Consider the following 26,994-nt stretch of genomic DNA (forward strand, 5'->3'; position numbering starts at 1 on the left):
ATCTGGGAAGTACTTTATCTGCCCTTCCATTCTAAATGAAAACTTTACTGGATAGAGTAATCGTGGATGTAGGTCCTTGCCTTTCATGACTTTGAATACTTCTTTTCAGCCCCTTCTTGCCTGCAAGGTTTCTTTTGAGAAATTAGCTGATAGCCTTATGGGAACTCCTTTGTAGGTGACTGTCCCCTTAGCTCTTGCTGCTTCTAGGATTCTCTCCTTCATTTTAATCTTGGCTAATGTAATTATGATGTGCCTTGGTGTGTTCCTCTTTGGGTCCAACTTCTTTGGGACTCTCTGGGCTTCCTGGACTTCCTGGAAGTCTATTTCCTTTGCCAGATTGGGGAAGTTCTCCTTCATTGTTTGTTCAAATAAGTTTTCAATTTCTTACTGTTGTTCCTCTCCTTGTGGCATCCCTGTAATTCGGATATTGGAACGTTTCAAGTCGTCCCAGAGGTTTGTATGACACTCTTCACTTTTTTTAATTCTTTTTTCTTCGTTCTGTTCTGGTTGAATGTTTATTTTCCCCTTTTGTTTCAAATTGTTGCTTTGAGTCCTGGTTTTCTTCCTGTCACTGTTGGTTCCCTGAATATTTTGCTTTATTTCATTTTGGGTATCTTTCATTCGTTCTTTCATTTTTCAACCAAGGTCAACCAGTTATGTGAGCATTTTGATTACCAGGACTTTAAATTCTCCATCAGACAGGTTGGCTATCTTCTCATCACTTAGTTCTCTTTCTGAGGTTTTGCTCTGCTCTTTCATTTGGGCCGTATATCTTTGTCTTGGTGCAGCTGACTGGTTGTAAGGGGCTGGGGCTTTAGGTATTCACCAGGGCAGGGTAGCCCTAGTTGCTGGGCTGCCTGTGGGGGAGGGGCCAAAGAAGGAACAATGCAGCTCTCCTGTTTGTCTCTAGCTCACTTTCCAACCAACTCTCATGTGAGACTGGGAGTTCCTCCCACTGGGGCAACCACCACCACAGTCCACAGTCAACTCTTGAGTCTCAGTTTTCCCTTAAGTCAGCCCCGCCCCTGTGGTGTACCACTTCACAGCAGGTTTTCTCAGCTGGCCTGCATGGTCTGACTGTCTTACAGATCTGGTTGTTCTGGTTGATTTTTTCCGTAATTCCTAGGTTGTCAGAGTTCCATGCAGCTTGACTTTCTGGTGCTTCTGGTGTTTATTGATTTTAGATTGGTTGTTATCTTCTTTTTGGTTGCACGAGGAAGTGAAGGGCTTCCACCTACGCCTCCATCTTGACTGGAACTCACCAAAGTCTTTATTCATGTAATCTTTCAGATAGATTTTTTGGAAACAGATTTTAAGAGGAGCAATTTAGTCATTTTTCTTACAAAAGTGATTTATTTTTTAATCTAAGCTTAATATAGATACTTTACAATCAAAATATGGAACTATATTTTAGTTTTAGTATATACTTTATTTAAGTAATTTATTCAGAGAAATTTCTCAGATTTCTGATACTGTTGGTCAGTATTCAATTCAGCATAGCTGAACTTGTAGATAGCTAAGGACTTTAAAGCCCAGTATCTTAAAAATTGTAATAATGAATTAAAGCAACTTTTAAGAACATTTAAAAGTATTACATCCTCACGATAAAATGTTCAAATACTGCAAGAGAGCTTTGGTGAAAAGAGTGTAGCCCTTTCAGTGTCTTAGGGCTGGGGAGAGAGAGACCTGTGTTAAGAGGCTCCCTCCCTTGACTCAGTTCTTGTCTTGCTCGCAAGAGAATAATTCAGGTGAGAGACAAACACGTATAGTGCAAATGAGGTAGCAAGTTTATTTATACACTGGAGCAAAAAGCTACAAGTGGGCACTCAGCTAATCTGAATGCTCCAACTATTGGGTTTCAGGGTTATTCAGCTTCTAGGTCCCCCTCCCCCTTCTCTTTCTCAACCTTGGGAATAACATACAGCTACAAAGGCTTTCTATTCAGTTAGCAAAGGTTTTTTTGTCTTAGTGAAATTGTTACAGAGGCTCTAGTTCCTGGCATAGAATCTGAAAGACTACCTCCTGTGCTATTATTCCCACTTTGAGGTTCAGAGCACCTGACCATACTAGTAAGACTGTGACAGAAGCCCCTTTTCTCAGCTTAGTATCAAGGGCTCTCCCCTCCTCCTGGGCTATTTTGCTTGCAATGCTTGGGATCACCGGCAATCCTATCAAACCCAGTTTAGGACTGCTGAGTTAATTGGTGAGACATGTTTTTATTTTGCTTCTAAGCCTCCTGTATTACTGTAAACTCTGCTAGATTGCAGTGGCAAGGGCCCTGCCTCCTTTTTACCTCTGGCCTCTCATTTATAGGTGCTAGCTAACAAATGAAGATCACTCCAACATCCTTCCTGGCCGATAATCACTTTTAGTAATTTCTTACAGATATTTCCAGAAATTTTCTGTATACATAGTGGAGCAAAAGTAGGTTTACATTTGTTTGTATTGAAAATAACATAGTAATTAATAAATAATACAAGAATAAGTTGTGTTTTGCATACTCACAATTAGAAACCTACTTTTGCCTACCCTGTGTATTTCAAGGGGAATATACATATATTTCTAAGAGAACTGTGCTTACTATTTGAATCTTATTTAGAGCTCTTTCTGTTCGTATGGATTCACTTTGTTCTTTTAATGGGTGCTTCATATCTATTTGAATGAATTTTGTACCATAATTTATTCAACATAACCCCTACTAATGGACATTTTGATTGCTTTCTGTCTTTTACTGGTATCACTAATGTTACATTGAATCTTCTTGTACATTTGTTTTATCACACATGTTCATACATTGTAGGGTACATTTTATGAAATGGAATTGTGGCAAAGTGGTAATGAGCATTTAAAAAGTTCACTGTTGCCATTATCCTCCAAAAGGGTAACCAGTTTTTCTTCTCCTCAACAGTGTTTGTAAATACCTGTTTTGGCCACACCTCAGGAACTTGGCTTTGGTAAAATTTGGTAGATAGAAATGGTACATAATTATTGTTTAAATATGCATTTCTTTAATTATGAAGAAGGTTGATGATGTATTTATATGTGTATAAACTATCTGTATTTCTTTTTCTGTGAAGCTTTCTTTTCATAAACTTTGCTCATTTTTCTAGTGGTTATTTGTTTTTCTTAATTCAGAGTAGCTTGTTCGGTTTTTAAAATATTAGGTATTTTTCATGAGTGTTGCAAATGTTTCTTGAAGTCAAATGCTTTTTGTGGGAACTTTCATAGATATATTCATCATTGCTGTATTGAAAGAAATTAATCTGCTGACACAGTGATATATAAAACACTAAAGTCATACAGAAAAGTATAAATAAAATATTAAGTCATTGAGGATCCTACCACCTATAGATTATTTTTGTTAACATTTTTGTGGATAGCTTTCTAGATATTTTTTTCAGTGGGTATTTTTGCTTTTCATGCAGAATATCTCAGATAATCTATATTTAGTGAGTTTAGTAAGGTCATATGATGGAAAGTTAATTGAAGGTAAAAGAAAGAATCATATTAATACATACTGGCAGTGAACAATTAGAATTTGAATTTCACAAATACCATTTACATGAGAACCTCCCAATAATGAACTACTTAGGTATAAACCTAGCAAATGTGCAGGCTCTTTATGCTGATAACTGAAACACTGGTAAAAGAAGATCCAATAAATGTTTATGCATCAGAAGACTTAATATTGTTAGCACCTCAAATCCCTCAAATGAAAATCCCAGCAAGCTTTTTCTTTTTTTTAAAATATTTTTCTTTTTTAATATTTTATTTATTTTTAGAGAGAGGGGAAGGGAAAGAGACAGGGTGGTAGAGAAACATCAGTGTATGGTTGCCTCTATTGCGTCCCCTGCTGGGAACTGGCCTGCAACCCAGGCGTGTGCCCTGACTGGGAATCAAACATGCGATCCTTTGCTTCCCAGGCCTGTGCTCAATCCACTGAGCTACACCAGCCAGGGCAATAGCAGCTTTTTTTCTTGGTTACAAAACCTAAGCCCATTTACAAAACTGGGAACATGTTTAGAAGCCCTTTTTTTTTTTTTTGAGTGCAACTATTTTATTTTTATTTTTTAAAGATTTTTTAATTTATTTTTTGAGTACAGTTTTCTGTCTCTTACTCCCATCCCAGTCCACCCCCCCTTGCTCCCCACCTCCCTCCCATTTCCACCCCCCCCTTAGTTGTTGTCCATGTGTCCTTTATAGTAGTTCTTGTAAATCCTTCCCCCTTTTCCCCTGAAATTCTCTCCCCTCTGGTCGCTGTCCCCCTGTTCTCTATTTCAGTGTCATTGTTTTTATTTTGCTTGCTTGTTCGTTTCGTTGTTTAGCTTCCTGTTAAAGGTGAGATCATATGGTATTTGTCCTTCAATGCCTGGCTTATTTCACTCAGCATAATGGTTTCCAGTTCCATCCATGCTGTTACAAAGGGTAGGAGCTCCTTCTTTCTGCTGCATAGAATTCCATTGTGTATATGTACCATAATTTTTTGATCCATGCATTTACTGACGGGCACCTAGGTTGCTTCCAGCTCTTGGCTATGGTAAATTGTGCTGCTATGAACATTGAGGTGCATATGTTCTTTTGGATTGGTGTTTTAGAAGCCTTTTTTGAAAGAATGTTTTAGTCTTTTTAAACTGAGTTTTAAAAAATAAAAAAAATTTTTCAACACTGTTTTGAAAACTTAAGAGTGCAACAATATATACTACTTAGTTTCCTTATCTCTGAAATGGCTCAAGTCCAATTCCATACTGATAAGGTCGAAGCAAATTGAATGAAGCAAATACATACATGTGTCTATGCTACTTGATTATAATGTTCACTTATGTTAGTTTGCACTTATAACACAAGAGGAAATGGGAATTGGCACTTTAGAGACCAAATTTAATATCAATATGTGCAAAATCTAAAAGGTAACTGTCAATAAGTATGGCAAATTTAGAAGAAACTAAACTGGAAAGGGTATGATTCACAATTTCAAGAAGATTTGGGCTTTAAGGGTTTCACAGAAGTTTGTGATCTTAATTAGTTTTGACCCTGTTATTTCCCACTTGTAGTAAAAACCAGTTTCAAAAATTTAGATCACAATGTCTGGATAGGATGCAGTTACCACATGAAGCTTTAACTCAAAATCTGGGTAAAGAAAAAAGGCTCAATGAACTTCAACTCAATTTTATGTGCACAAGAGTTGAAAAATCTGAGCTACCTTAAAGAGAAATTGATTCTAAAATGTATAAAACCTATAGTAAGCAGAGGCCAAACCAGTATGTTAAAAGATTCTCTAGCAAGTAATATTCTTACCGTTTAAGCATACGATTATATCTACTTTACATACAAGACAAAACTTACTTTTAAAGTGGCTCCACCTTGGCTGATACATATATTTGTAACGAGTGCACCTGTGCTGTGCGCTGTTGATCAGTGAAGACACCCAGCTGATTCACAAAGCTCTGATGGCATCTGTCTCATCATCTCATTTAAAAAACACATCTTTTAATTCACTGTTATTTCCCGTATGGATAGATATGCCTAAACTCTTTTGTAAAACTAAATAGTACATCTTGTTTATTTAAAATGTGCATACTATTTACTCTGAAAGCTTACTCTAGAAATATGTACAGATGGATCATTCCATCTGTATTTCCATAACACTTTGTATATGTTTCCACTATATCAATTGTTATATAATAATTATTAAAATAATCTTTGAGTTGGAGCCATTTGCTTATGCCAAAATTGATCATGTAATAGTTGATGTAACACAGGTATCAAATTGGCCTATGTTGCTTTTGAATTTACTTAATTTTATTCTAACTTTCTAGTAAACAGCTATAAAGTTATAAAATTCATAAAATGATTTTTGATACACATTACTTTATTTCCATTTTATACGAATGAAATTGTTAGCGTGACTCAAATCAGGTAGAATAGTGCTTTCTAAAATGCTGATAATTGGAGAGCCAGACTTTAACGATGAAACAGAACTATATGCCTATGGTTGACTAATTTGCAACAACATGTGATAATCTTTCAATGGGGAGAGAAAGTCTCTTCAGCAAATGGTTCTGGGAACACTGGATATCACATGGGAAAGAATGACATTAGATCCCTATCTCACATTGTATACAAAATTTAACTTGAAATGTACCAACAACCTAAATATGAAAGCTAAAACCATAAAACTTCTAGAAGAAAACACAAAGCAAATCTTCATGATCTTGGATTTGGCAGTGAATTCTTAGATATGACACCAAGCAACAAAAGGAAAAAAATAGATAAATTGGACTACATCAAAATTTAAAACTTTTGTGCATCAGAGGACATTATATAAAAAGTAAACAGAACCTGAGACTTCCGCCAAAATGGAGGCATAGGTGGAGACGCTGTGCCTTCTCATACAACCCAGTTTAGAGACAAAAAAATTTTAGCAACGGAAAACACAGCCAAAACATAGAAAATTGAACTTTTTGGAAGTCTGATAACGAATTCTTCAGCTGGACCGGTAAGAAGTGCGAAGCCAGCAGCTGGCGGAGCAGGGTTGCACAGGAAAACTCCGTCAGATGGACTCAGGCGTGTGGATCCCAGGTGTGGGGTTGCAACGGGGGACCCAGCGAGGGCGCAGGATGGCAGGCTGACCTTGGTCACACATTTCTGCACAGATAGAACTGTAAAGGAGTGAGCAGTGAGACAGACCAAGCAGGCCCCAGCGGTGGGAAGCAGCAGAGGGGGCCACTATTGCCCTGCTCTGACCCCACCCCCACATACAGCATCACAACCCAGTGACCTGGGCGGCCCCGCCCTGGTGAACACCTAAGGCTCCGCTCCTCATACATAACAAGCACGAACAGATCAAAACATGGCTCAAGAAGATCTCAAAGCCCCAGAGCCCATAACTGTAAGCGATCAAAAAATAGCCAACCTATCAGATGCACAGTTCAAAACACTGGTGATCAGGATGCTCACAGAACTGGTTGATTTTAGTCACAAATTAGAGGAAAAATATGAAGGCTAAACTAATTGAAATTAAGGGAATTGCACAGGAAACCAATAGTGATGGAAAGAAAACTGGGACTCAAATCAAGGAGTGGACCAGAAGGAAGAAAAAAATGACCAAACAGAAAAATATGAAGAAACAAAAATTTTTTAAAATGAGAGGCTTAGGAACCTCCAGGACATCTTTAAACATGCCAACATCCAAAATATACCAGAAGGGGTACCAGAAGGGGAAGAGGAACAGCCACCAGTAGAAAACTTATTTGAACAAATAATAAAGGAGAATTTCCCCAGTCTGGCAAAGGCAATAGACTTCCAGGAAATCCAGGAAGCTCAAAGAGTCCCAAAGAAGTTGTACCCAAGAAGGAACACACCAAGGCACATCATAATTATATTAGCCAAGATTAAAATAAAGGAGAGAATCCTAGAAGCAGCAAGAGATAAGGGGACAGTCACCTACAAAGGAGTTCCCATCAGACTGTCAGCTGATTTCCCAAAAGAGTATTTACAGGCAAGAGGGGGCTGGAAAGAAGTATTCCAAGTCATGAAATCCAAAGACCTACAACCAAGATTGCTCTATTCAGCAAAGTTATCATTTAAAATGGAAGGACAGATAAAGTGCTTCTCAGATAAGATCAAATTCAAGGAGTTCATCATCACCAAGCCCTTATTATATGAAATGTTAAAGGGACTTACCTAAGAAAAAGAAGATAAAAAATAGCAACAGTGAAAGGACAGCAAACTCACAGTTATTAAGAACCATACCAAAACCAAAGCAAACTAAAAGGACAGCTAGATCAGGAGCAGAACCATAGAAATGAAGATGACATGGAAGGTTAGCAACAGGGGAGTGGGAGAAGGAGACGGGGGGAGAAGGTACAGAGAATAAGTGGCATAGATGGTAGGTAGAAAATAGATAGGGGGAGGGCAAGAATAGTAGGGGAAACATAGAATCTAAAGAACTTGAGACACATGGTCATAAACTAAAGGTGGGGAATGGTGGGGGATGGGGTGTGCAGCGTGGAGGGGAATGAAGAGGGGAATAGGACAACTGTAATGGCATAATCAATAAAATCAAATAAAATTTAAAAAAAGAAAATGAAAAGACAATCTACAGTATAGGAGAAATTATCTGCAAATCATATATTTGAAAAGGATTTGGTGTCCAGAATATTTAAACAGCTCAACAACAAAAAGATTTTAAAAACCCAATTTTTTATTATATTTTGGTGATTATGCATGCTATTACAGTAGTTCCAGTTTTTCCCCCTTTGCTACACCCAGCAACCCTCACTCCCTCAGGCAATCCCCCCCCCATTGTTCATGTCCATGGGTCATGCATATAGGTAAAAAATTAAAAAATAAAATAAAATGCTGATAATTGCATACTTGTTTATTAGTAAGGAAATTGGGAGAAAAATAGTAAAATCTCTTAGCTTTTAAAAAATTTTGGTCATTTCTTATATAGGATATATTGCTAGAATGCTATTTCATAAAAATTAAATTTTATTGAGGTACAAGTTTATTATACCTGTTTTTGAGAAACCATTTTTAAAAGCACTGAAAAGGTCTGTCAACCTATATTAGTCTTCAGTTAAAGTAGTCCAGTTGGTTGTGGTAGCTTTGAACATAGTTAATGTGAAGTAATGCAGTAGTTTTCAGAGCGTGGTCCACTGACCAGCAATGTTGACATCACCCAGGAGCTTGTTTGACATGTAAACTCTTCACCCCACCCGAGACTTTTAATCAGAAACTCTGGGGGAGGGGCCTAGCTATCTGTGTTTTAATAATTCTACCAGATATTTTTCTGATGTGAAATTTTAGAGCATTAAATTAATAAAATGTTTTAGTGATTTAGATAAAAATTTCAGGATACCTCAAGGTGACCTTTAGCCCAATCCCTGTTTTAGAGAAGCTTGCTAGTAAATGAGTACCTCAGTCTGCTTAATTATTTACTAGAAGTTTTTGTTTGGTGACATCTTAGTTTTGTTTTGCTGAAGGAAGCATTTTGAAAGAGCACATTACTTTGTTCAATTTTCAGTATTGGCTTAAAATTTTAACATGAGTAAATATTTTGAGGTTGACAACCTCCATAACTTTTTTCCAAAAATTGCTAATCACTGTGTATAGTTTTAATATATAGTTTTATATATATATAAATTTCCAAATGGATTTGGAATTATCCAAATCCATTTTCACTGTGTTAATAAAGTGGTCTTTAATAAGATACAACTGATCATGCACCTTCCAGTTAAAACTCATCAATGGGTTCTCATCAAGACCATTTCTTATCTTGGCCTGACACACCTTATATGATCTAGCTTCTCCAGCTTATCTGGTCCAGAGGTCTCTCTTTGTATAGTTGCTTAATGTGCTGTGTTTCTTTCTACCATGGGGCCTCTGCACACACCATGCCCTCATGGTCCAGCTGACTCTTTATTGATTGATCTTTAGATCTCAGTTTAAAGATTACTTTTTCTGGAAAACTTTTCCTGACATACTTTCTCCCTGACCAATCCTCCATATCTATGTATGCCTTGTTGTATTTTCTTACAGCTTTCTCTGCACTTTGGTTATTGTACTTATAAATGTATTTGTTAATTATGTGCTTTCCCCTCTAGACTGTGTTCCATGAAGGCACAGTCCTTTTCTGGTAGCCCTACTGCAGGTGTAGGAAGAATGAATAAGTGAATGAGTGAATGAATGAATGAATGAACGAACTAATGAACGAAGAGTGATGACTTCCCATGCATTCAAGTAGTACAAGATTTATGAAGTTGCCATATTTTTGTGACTAAGCTGTTCCTTGTTTTTGTGTATGTAGACTATGCTTGTGCTCTTCAGAGGGACATTTTGCTTCAGGGACGACTATACCTTTCAGAAAACTGGCTATGTTTCCATAGCAACATCTTCAGATGGGAAACTACAGTAAGACATATTTTGATTTGATTAGTTAATACAAGTAACTGCATAGATAGAAATGTATGCAGGCCCCCCAAAAGCAATGTAATTTATTAATTTTTAATTTTTTATTGAAGTTACTGGGGTGACATTGATTAGTAAATGTATGTTTCAGGTGTACAGTTCTACAGGACATTATCTGAATAGTGTATCATGTGTTTACCACCCTAGCTGTCTCCTTCTATCACCATTTATCCTTCCTAACGTAAATTTACATATATTTGTATATCTATACCTATATATATGTTAACACAGTATATGTGTTGTAGAAGTGTGTAATCTGTTTTTCTTAATACATCGAGCTCTGTTTGCACATATGTAATACAGTTGGAGAAAGATTTCAGATTGAAAAAAGCTTGAATATATATCCTTTTGACTGGTGAAGTCATGTCTTATGAGACAGACTGTCCGGATTTTATGAGCATGTGTTAATGTAGAGCATGAACTCCCACATGTCTTTTCACACTTCACCCTAACATTACAGACAGGAGTTGATATGGAGAATTACTGAAGGGAAGAAAGTCTGACTGCTCACCCTATTTTTCTGAGAATGCAAGCATGTAATTAATATTATTAACTCCTTTAGATTTTTAGCCTAATCTATTGATTAGATCAGGGTAATACTTGGTATTTGGTGTTATATGTATTATGAAAAAAACTATTTTGTGATTTTTCGTTTTTTGTGTGTTTAGATTTCTATTGCTTTAAAGAATATAACCTTCATGACCAAGGAGAAAACTGCTCGACTTATCCCAAATGCTATCCAGATTGCTACAGAGGGTGAAAAGGTGAAAAACTTTTCTACTTTTGCCTTATTACATAACGTGGAGAAAATCTGTCTCAGTGTTGGGAGTATAAGCAATTCTTGGAGTTAGAAATATCTAATCGAGATACATTGAATTTCCTACTAGGTTTCTGTATACTTAAATACTTACTGATGGTTAACTTTAAATGACTGCTAATATTTTTGTACTTTAGTCTAAAGAGAACTTTCATATTTATCACTTTTTCAACTTGAGTTGTCAATGAGAAGTAGATAGAGTAAGCATTAGCAAAACATGCAGAGTAAGCATTAGCAAAACATGCTTATTACTTCTAAGTCCTTAATAATTCCATAATGGGTTTTTATGCACAATAGTAACTAATAAAAACAAATGATTCTAGTGAACAGAGATTTGGGTAGCTTACAAGTAAGACATGATCACTGTAATATTTTTTAGGTGGTAGTTATTTTTACCTGCCATCATGTTTTTAACCACCTGTAATATCTGCCATTTCTTAGTGGGGATGTATGAAGAATTGTTTTATACCCACCTAAAAATGAATTAGGGCTTTGTGTGTGACGTTAGAAGCATAATGTGGAGAAAGAAAGAGAAACAGAAGGAAGGAAGGTATGAAAGGGAAGGAAGAGGAAGGAAGGAAATGAAGAGAAAAAGGAAAGATAGAAGCAGGGACAGAAGTGCTTTTGTGACATTGAATCATTGTAGTACTTTGAATCTTACAGTTTTTTAAAATGTACTTTGTTTTATTTTAAAATAATCCTCTCCTTGCAAGTACAGTACAAAGAACTTTTCCTTTCTGAACTTTTTGAAAGTAAGTTTTTACTCTAAAGCCTCATCACCCCAGACATCAACCCACATACTCTAGTGTGTATGTCCCACAAAGTATGTCCCACAAGTATGTCCTCTACTTGATCACAAGATAAGCATCAAAATCAAGAAATCAACATTGGTCATTACCACTCTTCAGTCCTCAAACCTTCTTCAATTCTGTATAATATCTTTTGTGACAAATGGACCCAGTTCAGAAGTACATATTACATTAAGTTGCCATAGTCTTTAATTTCCTTATTCTGGAACAGTCCTTTAGTCTTTCCTTGGCTTTTATGCTCTCCACACTCTAGGAAATTGCAGTTCACTTATTTTGTAGGATGTCCCTCAGTTGTGTTTGTCTGGTATTTCTTTGTGGTTAAATTTAGCTTATGCAGTTTTGGCAGAAATAACATGGAAGTGATGCTCTGTTCTTACTGTTGCATCCTGTCAGATGACACACTATTCCTGGTGATACTCACCTTGATCACCTGATTAAGGTGGTCCCTGTCAGACTTTACCATAAAGCTAGCCTTTTTTCTTTTGTAACAATAATTTGTGGCAAGCTACTTTGAAACTAGGTAAATACCTATTCCTCATCAAACTTTACATTTTTCATTTATTTACTTACATCAGTATGATCTCATAGTTTCTTGTTTCATTCAATGAGTTATAATCATTACTACCATTATTTATTTTTATTCTAAAATTGTCCCAAATTTGGCCAATGAGAACCCCTCCCCAAGCTAGATCTACTGTCCTTTTGACTATTCTCAGCCTTGTTTGAGCATTTTCTTGCTTTTTAGCACAAGACGTTACAGGCTTTTCCTGCTCAGTCTGGGAATCAGTCATTTCTCCAAAGAGCCCTGGTTTCTTTTAGGGTAGATGGATATTTAGAAATTAGTGTGTTGATTGCAATTGAGGTGTCACTGTTACTGACACCTCTATGTGGGCAGAACAAGTAAATATAATGTACATATAATTACATACCCATATCCACAGTATGCACATGTCTACTCACATATGCATCAATGTTTATCTGCCTATCTACCTATCTAGCTACCTTTTTACCATAAACCACAATTCACACCAATACCTCTAATTGCTCCTCAGCACCACAGAGTTCCTTTTTGTTTTTTCCCTTTCCGTAACTCCCTTTTCTGACCATGAAAAACCAGGCCACCATTATCCTTAATATATTTACTTCTTTTATCATTTGGCCTGCATGTAACCCATCTTCACGTCCTCTGCCACTCCCCCACCACATGGATGCCCTTTCGGCCAGCTTGGTTTCTGACACTTTGAGTCAGGCTGCCCCCCATCCCACCACTGTCTCCTTATGAAGCCTCTCTTTGCCCTGCGTGCCAGGCACCCTCCCTGTGTCCACTTTGCCCTGGGCCAGGTCACCCCTCCACAGGGATGCTCTCCATTCCCTGCTTTGTGCTGTGACATTCTGTGCCAGTCTGTCACTTTGGTCACCCTTCTCACCCCGCTCAGGCTCTGACTCACTAGCTCAAAATCACCCTCATGGACTCCATCACACCGTGCTGTCCTCACCCACTCTGGCCCTGACATGCCGTTCAGGCTCCCCTGTGCGTGGCCACATTCCTCACCATGCTTGGGCTTTGACACTCACACCAGGCTATCCACTTACATGGGCACCCCCAACCCCAGCTTCTGATTCATGCCCCCCACCTTGTTCTTGTTCTAATACCGTGCTCCAGATCACTCCTGTTTGTGGAATCTCCGCTTACCCACTCGGGCTCTGACACCCTCAGGGCAGCCCTTCCGTGTGGGTCACCTCCATGTTCTTTTCTGGCCCAACACTCTGCTTTGGGCTACTGAAGCTCCTCTACCCTCACCTCTAGGACAGATGCCTACTTTACTCTATTCCACCAACACCTTTTGGGCTGAACTATTCAGGAAGAGAAGAAGAGCTAAAATAAACTTACTCTTATTTTTATAATTAATTTATCATTTCCTCTGCCACGCTGAAAAAACCCATGACAACTCTTAAACATCTTTTTTTTCATGCCTATAACTCCCAACCCCACTGCTTTTTTTTTTTAAAGGAAAACACTGTTATCAGTTTGGTATGTATTTTTCAGACCTTCTTTTGTGTGTGTGCGTGTGTGTGTGTATATATATATATATGTACGTATGTGTATAATATACATACACACGCATACATATAGTTTTGGTGTGTTTTTAAAGTAAATGCCCTTTTATACATGCTGGTCTTCAGTTCTCCTTTCTTAAACAAAAAAAAACCTAATGTTATCTCTCAGAGTTACAGGTTAGCACATACAGGCAGACCTATCTTTGTTTATTAAAATGCTGTATAGTATTTTATAGAATGGATTTACCATGTTTTCCCTGACCATTAGCTCATTTCCATTGTTTTATTATAAATGATGCTGCAGTGAATGGCCTAATGATGCCTTCCTAAGCCCACGTGTGACTATTTTTCATCTGTGTAATGGAATTTCAGATATTTTAATGATGACAACTAGCATTTGCTGAATACAATTTGTTCGAGACACTGTTTTAAGGTCTTTACATATATTTTCTCATTTAATTCTCACCAAATTTGCTACTCTAAGTATTCTCATTTTGTAGATAAGGAAACTTAGGAAAAGAAAAGTGATCCAAAGTCATAGAACTAAGTGGTAGAGGCAGGACATGAACCCAGGGAGTTGAGTTGCAGACGCTCTTGTTCTCACCACCTCGCAATACTGATTCAACGGTCTCTCTTTCCTTCATCATGGGAAAATACCTGCACTACTAAAGATTCTCGTGTTGTATATATTGACGGAGGGTGAATCATGGCTTCCAGCTGTTTTAGGTTCTAGCGTAGTTCTGTACCCCAGCAGCGTGGAGATACCGTTATCTGGAACTCTTGTCAAATTAAGGTTATTATGGAACCAAGAGTTATTAATTAATTTTTGAAGCTGGATATCTAGCAAAGAATAAAATAAAATGGTAGTTTACATAGATTATCCAGAAAGATGGGACTGTAAGTAGTTGAGAATGTGGTGGTTGTGTACTAGGTGGATCATGTTGATTAGAAGGTATTTAGTTTAAGAAGTGGGAATTAGTAAGCATAACACAGTAGTGAAAAGGAGAAGAAATAGGAGATTTTTCTTATTATATATCTGAACACAGGGTTGTAAGGTTGTTACAATCCAAAAACCAAAACAATTTGATCTAAGGAAAGGGAATAGGGGACAATAAGTAGTGATTATTAGGCCACATATTATGTATATAATCCTGTTTGGAAGAGTTACTAGCTATATCCTAATTGTAAAAAGTTTTGCAGTATGTAAACTATCATATAGCAAGGTTTTAATTTATTAAGTGGAAAATTGCACTTGAATATCTCTGTATGAAAAATATAAACACCAAAAATATTAGTTTGACATTTTATTTACTAAGTGAAACATAGAACTGAGCTTTCTCATTCCCTAAAATAAGCATTTAATTATAAAATGCCACCAACTAGGGGATTGGAAGAGATGATATACTGAGAAATTGTACTAGTGCTGCCACTTGTCAGATTTTCTTATAAATACCTATTTTAAAATGTGACTTTGCAAAAATCCACTTAAATGCATGGGAAGAAATAGGGCTAAAGGCAAACATAGAATTATAGATTGAAACATGCTGTTTTTCACCTCACACTCTGCAAGTGCAACTGGAAAAGCAGAGAAAATATAGTCTACTTTATTCTCTGCTTTATGACACCCCCTAGATTTTGACATGATAGTTGAACAAATCCTCTGTAAACAGGAGGTTAAACAAAAATGAAAATAATTTAATACACAGGACATAAATTGTCACCCTGATAAATTTAATTAAAAAAAAACACACTAAGTTAAAAAAAAAGAAACATGCTGTTTTTCTTCTACAACATTTAAAGCAAGGTTTATTGTTAATATGGGTGCTTTATATCTATAATTAGCAGAGAATAGCTATTTCTAGATTTTTTAGAAGACTATGAAAGATGATATAATTTTAAATTAAGATCCTTAAAATAAATGTGCCTTTGAAATCCACTGTATTTTTCTTATTCTTTATTTACACTTGTCTCAAATGCCTACCAAGTCACATTTCTTAGCAAAGTCTAGAATAAATAAAATTAAGTATTTTCATAAATTCATTTAGATTGATTTTCATAGTTAAACTCTGATGAACTTAAGTATATAAATAGATATAAATATATTTCAAACTCCTTTCCCTAGTCAGTATTGGAAAATGGTATTTGCTGTAAGATACAGTTTGAAAGACACCTTGTTCATGCACCAATTACCTATTTTTTGTCTAATGTAGTAAAAAGTTAAACAAAAATAGTATATAAAGTAGGCAGTGATGACCTATTACCTTGCTTTGACCATAACAAGTGCCAGGAAACCTTCATGACAGATACTTTCCCCTTTTTTTAAAATGACACTACAATTATTCTATTATTTTTCTCTTCAGTTTTTCTTTACATCTTTTGGTGCAAGGGACAGAAGTTACCTCAGTATCTTTCGACTGTGGCAGAACGCTCTGTTAGACAAGGTAAGTGTTCGTACCAGGGGCAACTACTCTGTACAAGAGCAGCCTCCCCATGTGCACCTAAACAGTGCTTGGGAGTCGGAAAGCTCCTTTTTACTTTTCTGGAGTTAATTTTGACTAGGCTATTTAAATTTCAAGAAGAAACTTGAAGTAAAACACAATCCATAGTTATAAGTTAAGATATTAATTGTAATCTCCAGGGTAACCACCAAAAAAAATAACTTTAAAAATACAGTAAAAGAAACACTACAAGAATTTAAATGGTATACTAGAATGATCTATTTAACACATAAGAAGGCAGTAATGGAGGAATAGAGGAAAAAAACCCATGACACATTCAAAGCAATAGCAAAACTGAAACTATTATATTAAATAGTTAAATGGATTAAATACTTCAGTCAGAAGGCAGATAGACAGAATGAATGAAAAAATGTAATCCAACTATATACTGAATATAAGAGACACATTAGATTTAAAGGCATAAACAGAAGAAATGTAAAAGGATGGAAAAAGATATACTGTACAGACAGTAACAGAAAGAGAGCTAGACTATTGTAATATCAGACAAAAGACACTTTAAGACAAAAATTAATAGTGATAAGAAAGTATATTTTATAATAATGAAAAGATTTATCTCTCTGGGATTTATAACAGTTACAGACTTTATGCACCTAATAACAGAGCCCTAAAATATATGAAACAAAAACAGGCAGAATTGAAGGGAGAAATAGATAATTCAACAGTAATAGTTGGACCTTTCTTTTTTAAAAAAATATATTCTATTGATTATGCTATTACAGTTGTTTGATTTTTCTCTCCCTTCTGCCCTGTGCCCCCCTCCCACCAGCATTCCCCCACCTTAGTTCATGTCCATGGGTCATACATATAAGTTCTTTGGTTTCTCCATTTCCCATACTGTTCTTAACCTCCCCCTGTCTATTTTGTACCTACCATCTATGCTTCTTATTCCCTGAACCTTTTCCCCATTTTCCCCACTTCACCTACCCGCTGATAACCCTCCATGTGATCTCCATTTCTGTGATTCTGTTCCTGTTCTAGTTGTTTGCTTAGTTCGTTTTGGTTTTGTTTTTACATTCAGTTGTTGATAGTTGTGAGCTCATTGTCATTTTATTGTTCATAGTTTTGACCTTCTTCTTTTTCTTAGATGAGTCCCTTTAACATTTCATAAAATAAGAGCTTGGTGATGATGAACTAACTCCTTTAACTTGACCTCATCTGGGAAGCACTTTATCTGCCCTGCCATTCCAAATGATAGCTTTGCTGGAGAGAGTAATCTTGGATGTAAGTCCTTGCTTTTCATGACTTGGAATACTTCTTTCCATTCCCTTCTTGCCTATAAGGTTTCTTTTGAGAAATCAGCTGATAATCTTATGGGATCTCCTTTGTTGATAACTGTCTCCTTTTCTCTTGCTGCTCTTAAGATTCTCTCCTTATCTTTAATCTTGGGTAATGTAATTATTATGTGCCTTGGTGTATTCCTTCTTGGGTCCAACTTTTTTTGGATTTTTCTGAGCTTCCTGGACTTCCTGGAAGACTTGCCAGATTGGGGAAGTTCTCCTTCATTATGTTTTCAAAGAAGTTTTCAATTTCTTGCTCTTCTTCTTCTCCTTCTGGCACCCCTATAATTCGGATGTTGGAATGTTTAAAGTAGTCCCAGAAGTTCCTAAGCCTCTCCTCATTTTTTTTTTTTTTGAATTCTTGTTTCTTAATTATTTTCTGGTTGAATGTTTATTTCTTCCTTCTGTTCCAAACCATTGATTGAGTCCTGGTTTCCTTCCCTTCACTATTGGTTCCCTGTACATTTTCCTTTATTGCACTTTTCATAACCTTGACTTTTCCCTCTATTTTGCGACCACACTCAATCATTTCTGTGACCATCCCGATTACCAGTGTTTTGAACTGTGCATCCAGTAGGTTGGCTATCTCTTTGTTGCTTAGTTGTATTTTTTCTGGAGCTTTGATCTGTTCTTTCATTTGGTCCATATATATATATATATATTTTTGTCTCAGCATGTCTGTTAAGTAGTAAGGTGCAGAGCCTTAAGTGTTCACCAGGGTGGGGCAACCCACATTTCTGTGTTGTGATGGTGTATGTGGGGGAGGGATCCAAGAGGGAACAGTGCCGCTTGCTTAGCTCTCTGCCAGCTTTCAGTGACTTCTTCCACTACCCATAAGCAAATTGGGCCCTTCTCGTGCTGATTCCTGGGTGGGTGGGTTTGTGTACATTCTAGGACCCTGTGGTTCTTTCCAACAAACTCTCCTGTGAGGCTGAGAGTTTTTCCTGTGGCCCCAACCACCACAGGTTTTTTCAGTCAAAGATTTTGAGGCTTTATTTCCCTGTCTGGAACCCTGGGTTGTGCGGTCTGTCTCACTCTCCAATTGTTCCTCCCAGTTTATCTTCACACAAATGTGGGACCACCTTGCATGCGAGTCCTCTACACCCCAGCTGCCCATCTCTGCCCCTCCTACCAGTCTGGATGAATGTTTCTTTTTTAACTCCTTAATTGTCAGATTTCCATACAGTTCAATTTTCTGTCACTTCTGGTTGTTATTTTTAAATTTGTTTTTATCCTTCTTTTGGTTGTGCAAGGAGGCAAAGTGTATCTACCTATGCCTCCATCTTGGCCAGAGGTCAGTTGGAGCTTTCATTACCTCACTTTCAGTGATGGATAGAACAACAGGACAGAAGACCAGTGGAGTAATAGAAGACTTGAACAACACTGTAAGCTAACTAAAACTAAAATATGTCTATGGGACACTCCACTTGAAACAGAAAACACATCTTCTCAAGTATACCTGGAGTATTCTCCAAAACAAACAATATGCTAGGTTATAAATTAAGCTTTATTATATTCAAAAGGATTGAAATAAAAGAAAATATGTTCTTTGATCACAATGGAATGAAATTAGAAATCAGTAACAAGAAAATTTGGGAAATTCATCAAAAGTAGATATTAAACAGAACACTCCTAAATAACCAGTGGGTAAAATAAAAAAATCATAAAGGAAACTAGAAAATACTTTTGAGTTAAATGAAAACAAAAATATATAACAAAACTTATGAGATACACTTAAAACACCTCTTAGAGGGGGATTTATAACTATAAACACCTATATGAAAAAAGAATGATCTCAAAATAATAGAATAACTTTCCACCTTATGAAAGAAAAAGGAGAGCAAACTAAACTCAAAGTAAATAGGAGCAAGGAGATAATTAGAACATAAATGAATGAACTAGAGAGTAGAAAAATAGAAACAATAAACAGAACCAAAAGTCCTTTTTTTGAAAAAATCAACAAAATTGAGAAATCTTTAGCTAAAATGACCAACAAATTCATTAACATAAGAGAAATGGACAGAGATCTAGGAAATTACAAACTATTGAAACTGACTCGAGTGGAAACAGAATATCGGAATAGACCAATGACAGGAAAGAGACTGAGTTGATAATAAAAAATCTACCCACAAAGAAAAGACCAGGCCCAGATAGCTCTATTAGTGCATGCTGTTAAGTGTTTACAGTAGAGTTGACAGCAATTGTTCACACGTATTCCAAAAACAGAAGGGAAAGGAACACTTCACAACCTGCTCTATGAGGCTGGTATTGCCTTGATATTAAAACCAGACAAAGACCATCACAAGAAAACTACAGACAGTGTTTATGTTCATTATTCCTATGAATATAGAAATAAAAATCTTCAACGAAATTTTAGCAAACCAAATCCAGCAACATCAGAAAAGATTATATGCTAGAAATACGCAGGATTTGTACAAGGTTGATTTGACATATGAAAATAAGTCAATGTAACACACTGTACTGGTAGAGGACAAAAGCTACACGATTGTCTTGATCAATATAGAAAAACTGATGAAGTCTAACATCCCTTTCTGATAAACAAAACATACTAGGACTAGCAGGGAATTCCTTTTACATGATAAAGCTAAAGCTAATATATTTAATGGTGAAAAGCTAATGTTTTCTCCCTAAGTCGGGAATAAGACAAGGATGTCCTTTGTTGCCACTTTTATTCAGCAGGGAAATAAAGTGAGAAAAATAAAGGTAAAACACATTCAGATTAAAAATGAAGAAATAAAACTATCTCCATTGGTAGATGACATATATATATATATTTGTAAGAAAGCCAATAAAAACCTATTAGAGACTTTCAGCCAAGATGGAGGCATAGGTGGAAACATTGTGCCTCCTCACACAATCAAGTTTAAAGACAACAAAGATTTAATAACAAAAACTCAACCAAAACAGACAGAAAATTGAACTGTATGGGAGTCCGACAACAACGAACCATTCATCCAGACCAGTTACGGGGGTGGAACCAGTGGTGGCAGGGGCAGGGTCACGCAGGAAAAAGTGGCCAGACCAACCCAGACACACAGGCGCCAGTTGGCTGAACCCAGGCGTGGGGTGGCAATGGGCGGACCCAGGGAGGGTGCAAGGTGGCTGGCTGACTGCGGTCACACATTCGCGTGCAGATAAACCAGGTGAAAGAACGGACAGTGAGACAGACCACTCAACCCAGGGCCCCAGCACTGGGAAATAAAGCCTAAAAGCACCAATTGGAAAAACTTTTGGGGCTTGAGGTGCCGGGAGAGGCTCTCAGGCTCACAGAGAGTTCCTTAGAGAGACCCACAGGGTCCTGGAGGGTGCACAAGCCCATACACCCGGGAACCAGCACCAGAAGGGCCCAATTTGCTGGTGGGAAGCAGCAGAGGGGACCGAAATCTGAGAGAGCACAGAACAAATGCCATTGCCCCTCTCTGACCCCGCCCCCACACACAGCGTCACAACCCACCTACCTGGGTTGCCCTGCCCTGGTGAACACCTAAGGCTCTGCACCTCATACGTAACAAGCACAAACAGACAAAAACATTATGGCTCAAGGAGAAGAACAGCCCAAAGCCCACAGGCAATACTTCTAAGCAACCAAGAGATAGCCAACCTATCAAATGTACAGTTCAAAACACTGGTGATCAGGATGCTCACAGATCTGGTTGATTTTAGTCACAAATTAGATGAACAAATGAAGGCTACACTAAATGAAATGAAGAGAAATGCACAGGCAACCAATAGTGATGGGAAGAAAACTGGGACTCAAATCAATGGAGTGGACCAGAAATAAGAAAAAAATGACCAAACAGAAAAGGATGAAGAAGCAAGAATTCAAAAAAATGAGGAGAGGCTTAGGAACCTCCAGGACATCTTTAAACGTTCCAACATCCAAATTATAGGGGTACTAGAAGGGGAAGAGGAACAGCAACAAGTGGAAAACTTATTTGAACAAATAATAAAGGAGAACTTCCCCAATCTGGCAAAGGAAATAGACTTCCAGGAAATCCAGGAAGCTCAGAGAGTCCCAAAGAAGTTGGACCCAAGAAGGAACACACGAAGGCACATCATAATTACATTAACCAAGATTAAAGTGAAGGAGAAAATCCTAGAAGCAGCAAGAGATAAGGGGACAGTCACCTACAAAGGAGTTCCTACCAGACTGTCAGCAGATTTCTCAAAAGAGACCTTACAGGCATGAGGGGGCTGGAAAGAAGTATTCCAAGTCATGAAAACCAAAGACCTACAACCAAGATTGCTCTATTCAGCAAAGTTTTCATTTAGAATGAAAGGGCAGATAAAGTGCTTCTCAGATAGGATCAAGTTCAAGGAGTTCATCATCACCAAGCCCTTAATATAAGAAATGTTAAAGGGACTTACCTAAGAAAAAGAAGATAAAAAATAGCAACAGTGAAAGGACAGCAAACTCACAGTTATTAACAACCACACCTAAAACAAAAGCAAACTAAGAGGACAGCTAGATCAGGAGTGAACCATAGAAATGAAGATCACATGGAGGGTTAGCAACAGGGGAGTGGGAGAAGGAGAAGGGGGGAGAAGGTACAGAGAATAAGCAGTATAGATGGTACATAGAAAATAAACAGTGGGGAGGGTAAGAATAGTATGGGAAATACAGAATCTGAAGAACTTGTGACACATGGACGTAAACGAAAGTGGGGGGAATGGTGAGGGAGGGCTGTGCAGGGTGGAGGGGAATGAAGGGGGGACTAGGACAACTGTAATGGCATAATCAATAAAACATTAAAAAAAACTTGTTAGAAATAAATTCAACAGGGTTGCAGAATACATTATCAAAACAAAAAACCAATTATATTTCTATATGTTTTAAATTAACAATCCAAAAAACCCAGTTTATTTGTAATAACCAAAAAGAGTAAAATACTTAGGAATAACTTTAAGAACTGTAACACGTGCACACTGAAAGCTAATAAACATTGTTGAAAGAAATTAAAGACAGGTAAATGAAAAGAATCTCATGTTTATGGATCGGAAAACTCAATATTGTTAAATGGCAATAACTGCTAACTCCCCCACCACCCCCACTGATTTGCAGATTTAATGCAATCACTATCAAAATTCCAACTAACATTTTGGGAGAAATTGACAAGTGGGTCCTTAAATTTATATGGAAATGTAAGGTGTCCAGAATTACCAAAACCATCTTGCAAAAGAAGAATAACATTGGATGATTAGTATGTTAGGGCTGCCATGACAAAATACCACAGACTTCACTGGGTGGTTTATGTAACAGGAATTTATTTTTTCATAGTTCCGGAGGCTGGAAGTCCAAGATTATGGTGCTGGCAGGGCAGACTGCTGGTGTGACCGCTCTTGTTGGCTTGCAGGCTTCTCACTAAGTCCTCACATGGCTTTTCCTCTGTTTATGCACAATCCCAGTGTCTCTTCCTCTTATATGAGCACCAGTCCTATAACATTAGGACCTCATCCTCATGACCTTTGTCATAGTCAGCTCAGGCTGCCATAACAAAATGCCATAGACTGGGTGGCTTATACTTAAGAAATTTATTGTCTCATAGTTCTGGAGCCTGGAAATCTGAAATCAGGATGCCAGCATGGTTAGGTTCTGGCGAGAACACTTTCCAACTTATAGATGGGTGCCTTCTCATTGTCACCTGACGTGGGGGAAGAAAGAGAGAGAAAATAAATGCTATGGTTTTTTTTATATAGGGCACTACTCTCATCATGAAGCCCCCTGCCCTCATCACCTCATCTAAACCTAATTATCTCCCAAAGGCCCCATCTCCAAATACCATCACACTGGGAATTGGGACTTCAACATATGACATTGGGGCAGAGGGGCACACAACACAGTTCAGTCCATGGCAACCTCATTTAACCATAATTTCCTCCTTAAAGTCCTTATCTTTAAATATAGTCACATTAGGGGTTACGGCTTCAACATAAGAATTTTGGGAGATGCAGTTCAGTCCATTACATTGGAAGACTTGTTATTTCTTGGTTCTGGTGTTTACTACAAAGCTGCAGTAATTAAGGCATAGACTAACTCGTGACTTAAGTCTGGAAATATAGATTAATGGAATAGAATTGAGAGTCTAGAAATAAAATCTTACCAACACTTAGTGACCATAAATTGATTTTTGACAAGGGTGGCAAAGCAATTTAAAAGATAAAGACTAATCTTTTCAACCAATTGGTGCTGGAACAATTACATATCCAGATTTAAAAGAATGAGTTTTGGCCCCTGCTTTGTAACATACACAAAATATTACCCAAAATAGATCATAGGCCTAAATGTAACATTTTAAATTATGAAACTGTCATAGCAAACTGTAGGTGTAAATCCTCATAGTGTTTGGATTAGATAGTAGTTTTTTTTAATATAATACCAAAAGCTTAAGTGACAAAAAAATAAATTGGACTTCATCAAAATAAAAATAAAAACCTTCTTCTATGCATGAAGGAGTCTATCAAGAAAATGAAAAGGCAACTTAAGGATTGGGAGAAAATATTTACAAGTTATGTATGTAATAAGGGATTCATATTTGGAATATGTAAAGAATTCTTACAACTGAGTAAGAAAAAGACAAATAAACCATAAAAAAATGAGCAAAGGATTTGAACAGCTGTTTCTCCAAAAAAGAAATGGTCAATAAGCTCATGCAAAGGTGCTCAGTGTTATTAGCCATTAGCAAAACAGGTCAAAACCTATGTGAGATACCACTTCACGCTCACTGGGATGGCTAAAATAAAAAGTGAGACATTAAGAAATGTTGCTGAGGATGTGGAGAAACTGGAACCCTCATACATTGCTGGTGGGATTATATAACTTTGAAATCTATGAAAAACAATTTAGCAGTTTCTCAAAATGTTAAGCATGGAACTACTATATGATCCTACAATAACACTTCTGGGTTTATGTACAAGAGAATTGAACACATATGTTCACCAGAAACTTGCACTTGAATGTTCATAGCATTATTCCTGAAAGCCAAAAAGTGGGAACATCTGAAATGAATGGATAAACAAAATTTTTCGTCAATGAAATATCATTCAGCTATAAAAAGGAGTGAAGTACTGATGCATGTTACAACAGAGGTGAACCTAGAAGCATGCTATGTGAAAAAAAGCCAGTCCCAAAGAAAACATTTTATGAGTCTATTTCTATTAAATGACCAGAATAGGCAAATTTGTAGAAACAGAAAAAATTTGTTGCCAGGGGAAGGAGGAATGACTGCTGATGGATTTGGGTATCTTTTGGGTTGATGAAAATGTTCTAAAGTTAATGGTGATAGCGCTGCAACTCCAGATATGCTAAAAACTTCTGAATTGTACACTTTAAATAGTGAATTTTATGGCATGTGAATTATATCTCAATGGAGCTGTTGTGTTAAAAAATGGCATGGGGGAGGGTCGAGAATTCCAGCTGATAGGAAATGCTCCTTCACAGCAGGAACTTAGCAGGATGGGCCTGAACTTTCCCTCCTGCCTTTCCCCCACCCTTACTAAGCCCCTCATTGGAGTGGACCAATTTTGGCTGCTAGGACTCTTTGGGTTGAATGGCTTAAGAACTTTCTGGCAGCAGCTGGGGACAGGGTCTTATGGTGGGGACATCCTTGCTTGGATGCTTCCACTTTCCTGGAGTGTGGGGGATGCAAAGAATTGGCCTGAGATCCAGAGACGGAGGGGAGAGCAGAGAGAAGCAGGGTGGGGTGGGGGAGCTTGCTGACTGCTGACTGTCTGCCCTTCACGGGGTGGGGGGGGGGGTGGAAATAAACAAGGCTGGCAGGGAAGCTCCCAAACCAATCTCTTCTCACACCATGAGTCTTGGCACTTGGGCACTCTGAGCCCTCCCCTCGGGCTGTAGGCTCTTGAGTGGGTGCTAGGACCAGTGGTGCATAGCAGCCACCTATGAGAGGCTTCAGCTCAGATGTTACGCAGGCCCCATAAATCCATGCCACACTTCCAGGTCATGTTGCAGAAGTCTCGTATCCCCACGGCAGGCCTGCTCGGTTCAGATGCATTGTTATAATTACAGTGGCTGCTCTGTCACGGGCTAAAAACAACAGTGTTGCCCTAGGGTCCTGGCTGACCCTATCCCCAAATGCCAAGTTTTTTCCAATGCTCTGGAAATCCCCCAGGTGCATTCCTTCATTCTACTTAATAAGGAACCAAAGACTGCTATTGCAACCTACATTTGGTTAAGCACTGGTTCTGTGTGCTCCCAAAATCAGATTTATGCTAATCACATGTAAGTTGGGATATAGCTTCATTAAAACAAATACCTCCAGGGAAGACATAAAGTTCAGGTTTACAGATGAGCCAAGGGAGAAACTGTGATCTGAACTTTAATGTAAAAGCAAAAAGTTATTTGAAGTGGAAGGAAGAAAGGGAATTCCAGGATACTGCTGAGGCCACCATGGCTGAGCAACTCACCATCCACTGGCTGGGAGTAAAATCTAACCCTCTTTGAAAAGATCCTAACAGCATGTGTGTTCTTGATGTGTATATGAGGAGTATCACTGTCTTTACCTTTCACATATTTGGGTAATTTGGTTGTCTTTAACATTAAACATGCAACTATTTTAGAATAATACTCTCATTATACTCATTTTCATAAACAGAATGATGATCATTTATGCTCTATACTAAGACAAAAATCAGTGTTTAAGTATATACTATGTGTTAAATACTACAAGGGGGGACCCCCAAAACCCAGAGTTTATTTGTAAAAAAATTTGTGTATGTATTCTTACTTTTTTTAGTTTTATTTTTATTGTTTATATTGTTACAATTGTTCCCACTTTTTCTCCCTTTCCCAACTTCCATCCAGCCCCACTTTCTCCCCACTGCAAGCCAATCCCTATATTGTCTGTGTCCATGGGTTGTACATAAATGTTCTTCGGTTAATCCCTTCACCATCTTTCATCCCATCTCCCCGGACCCCTTCGGGCAGCTGTTAGTCTATTTTAAGTGTCTAGGCTTCTGTTACTATTTTGTTCCTTGGTTTATTGTATTCATTAGATTCCACATATAAGTGAGATCGTATGGTATCTGTCTTTCACTGACTGGCTTAATTCATGCAACATAATGTTCTCCCAGTCCATTCACGCTGTTCTAAGAGCTTCTTCTTTCTTCCTTCTTCTTCTTTCTTCCTTCCTCTTCTTCCTTCTTCTTCCTCCTTCTTCCTTCTTCTTCCTCTTTCTTCTTCCTCCTTCCTTCCTTCTTCACTGCTCAGTAGTATTCCATTGGTTAAATATACCACAGCTGTTTTATACACTTATCTACTGATGGGACTTAGGCTGTTTCCAAGTCCTGGCTATTGTAAGTAGTGCTGCTACAAACATAGGGGTACATGTATTCTTTTGTATTGGTCATTTGGGATCCTTGGGATCTATTCCCAGAAGTGGAAATGCTGGGTCAAAAGGGAGTTTCATTTTTAATTTTTAAGGATATCCATATTGTTTTCCACAGTGGCTGCACCAGACTGCATTCCCACTAACAATGCACTAGGATTCCCTTTTCTCCATATC

The 26,994-nt window shown here is 37.6% G+C and overlaps 1 protein-coding gene across 2 annotated transcripts in view; it reads left to right on the forward strand.

Annotated features, from left to right (window-relative positions):
* Nucleotides 1-26,994, forward strand: part of GRAMD1C (GRAM domain containing 1C) — a 106,497-nt gene that overhangs the window by 31,722 nt on the left and 47,781 nt on the right. For both annotated transcript variants that reach the window (XM_037136881.2, XM_037136880.2), the window contains exons 4-6: nt 9,812-9,915; nt 10,641-10,736; nt 16,017-16,097. In XM_037136881.2, coding sequence (XP_036992776.2) covers nt 9,812-9,915; nt 10,641-10,736; nt 16,017-16,097 — 281 coding nt within the window. The remainder of the gene's footprint in view (nt 1-9,811; nt 9,916-10,640; nt 10,737-16,016; nt 16,098-26,994) is intronic.

Source organism: Artibeus jamaicensis, unplaced genomic scaffold, assembly GCF_021234435.1.
Source record: "Artibeus jamaicensis isolate MK-2021 breed Jamaican fruit bat unplaced genomic scaffold, CSHL_Jam_final contig_3126, whole genome shotgun sequence".
Lineage (NCBI taxonomy): Eukaryota > Metazoa > Chordata > Mammalia > Chiroptera > Phyllostomidae > Artibeus > Artibeus jamaicensis.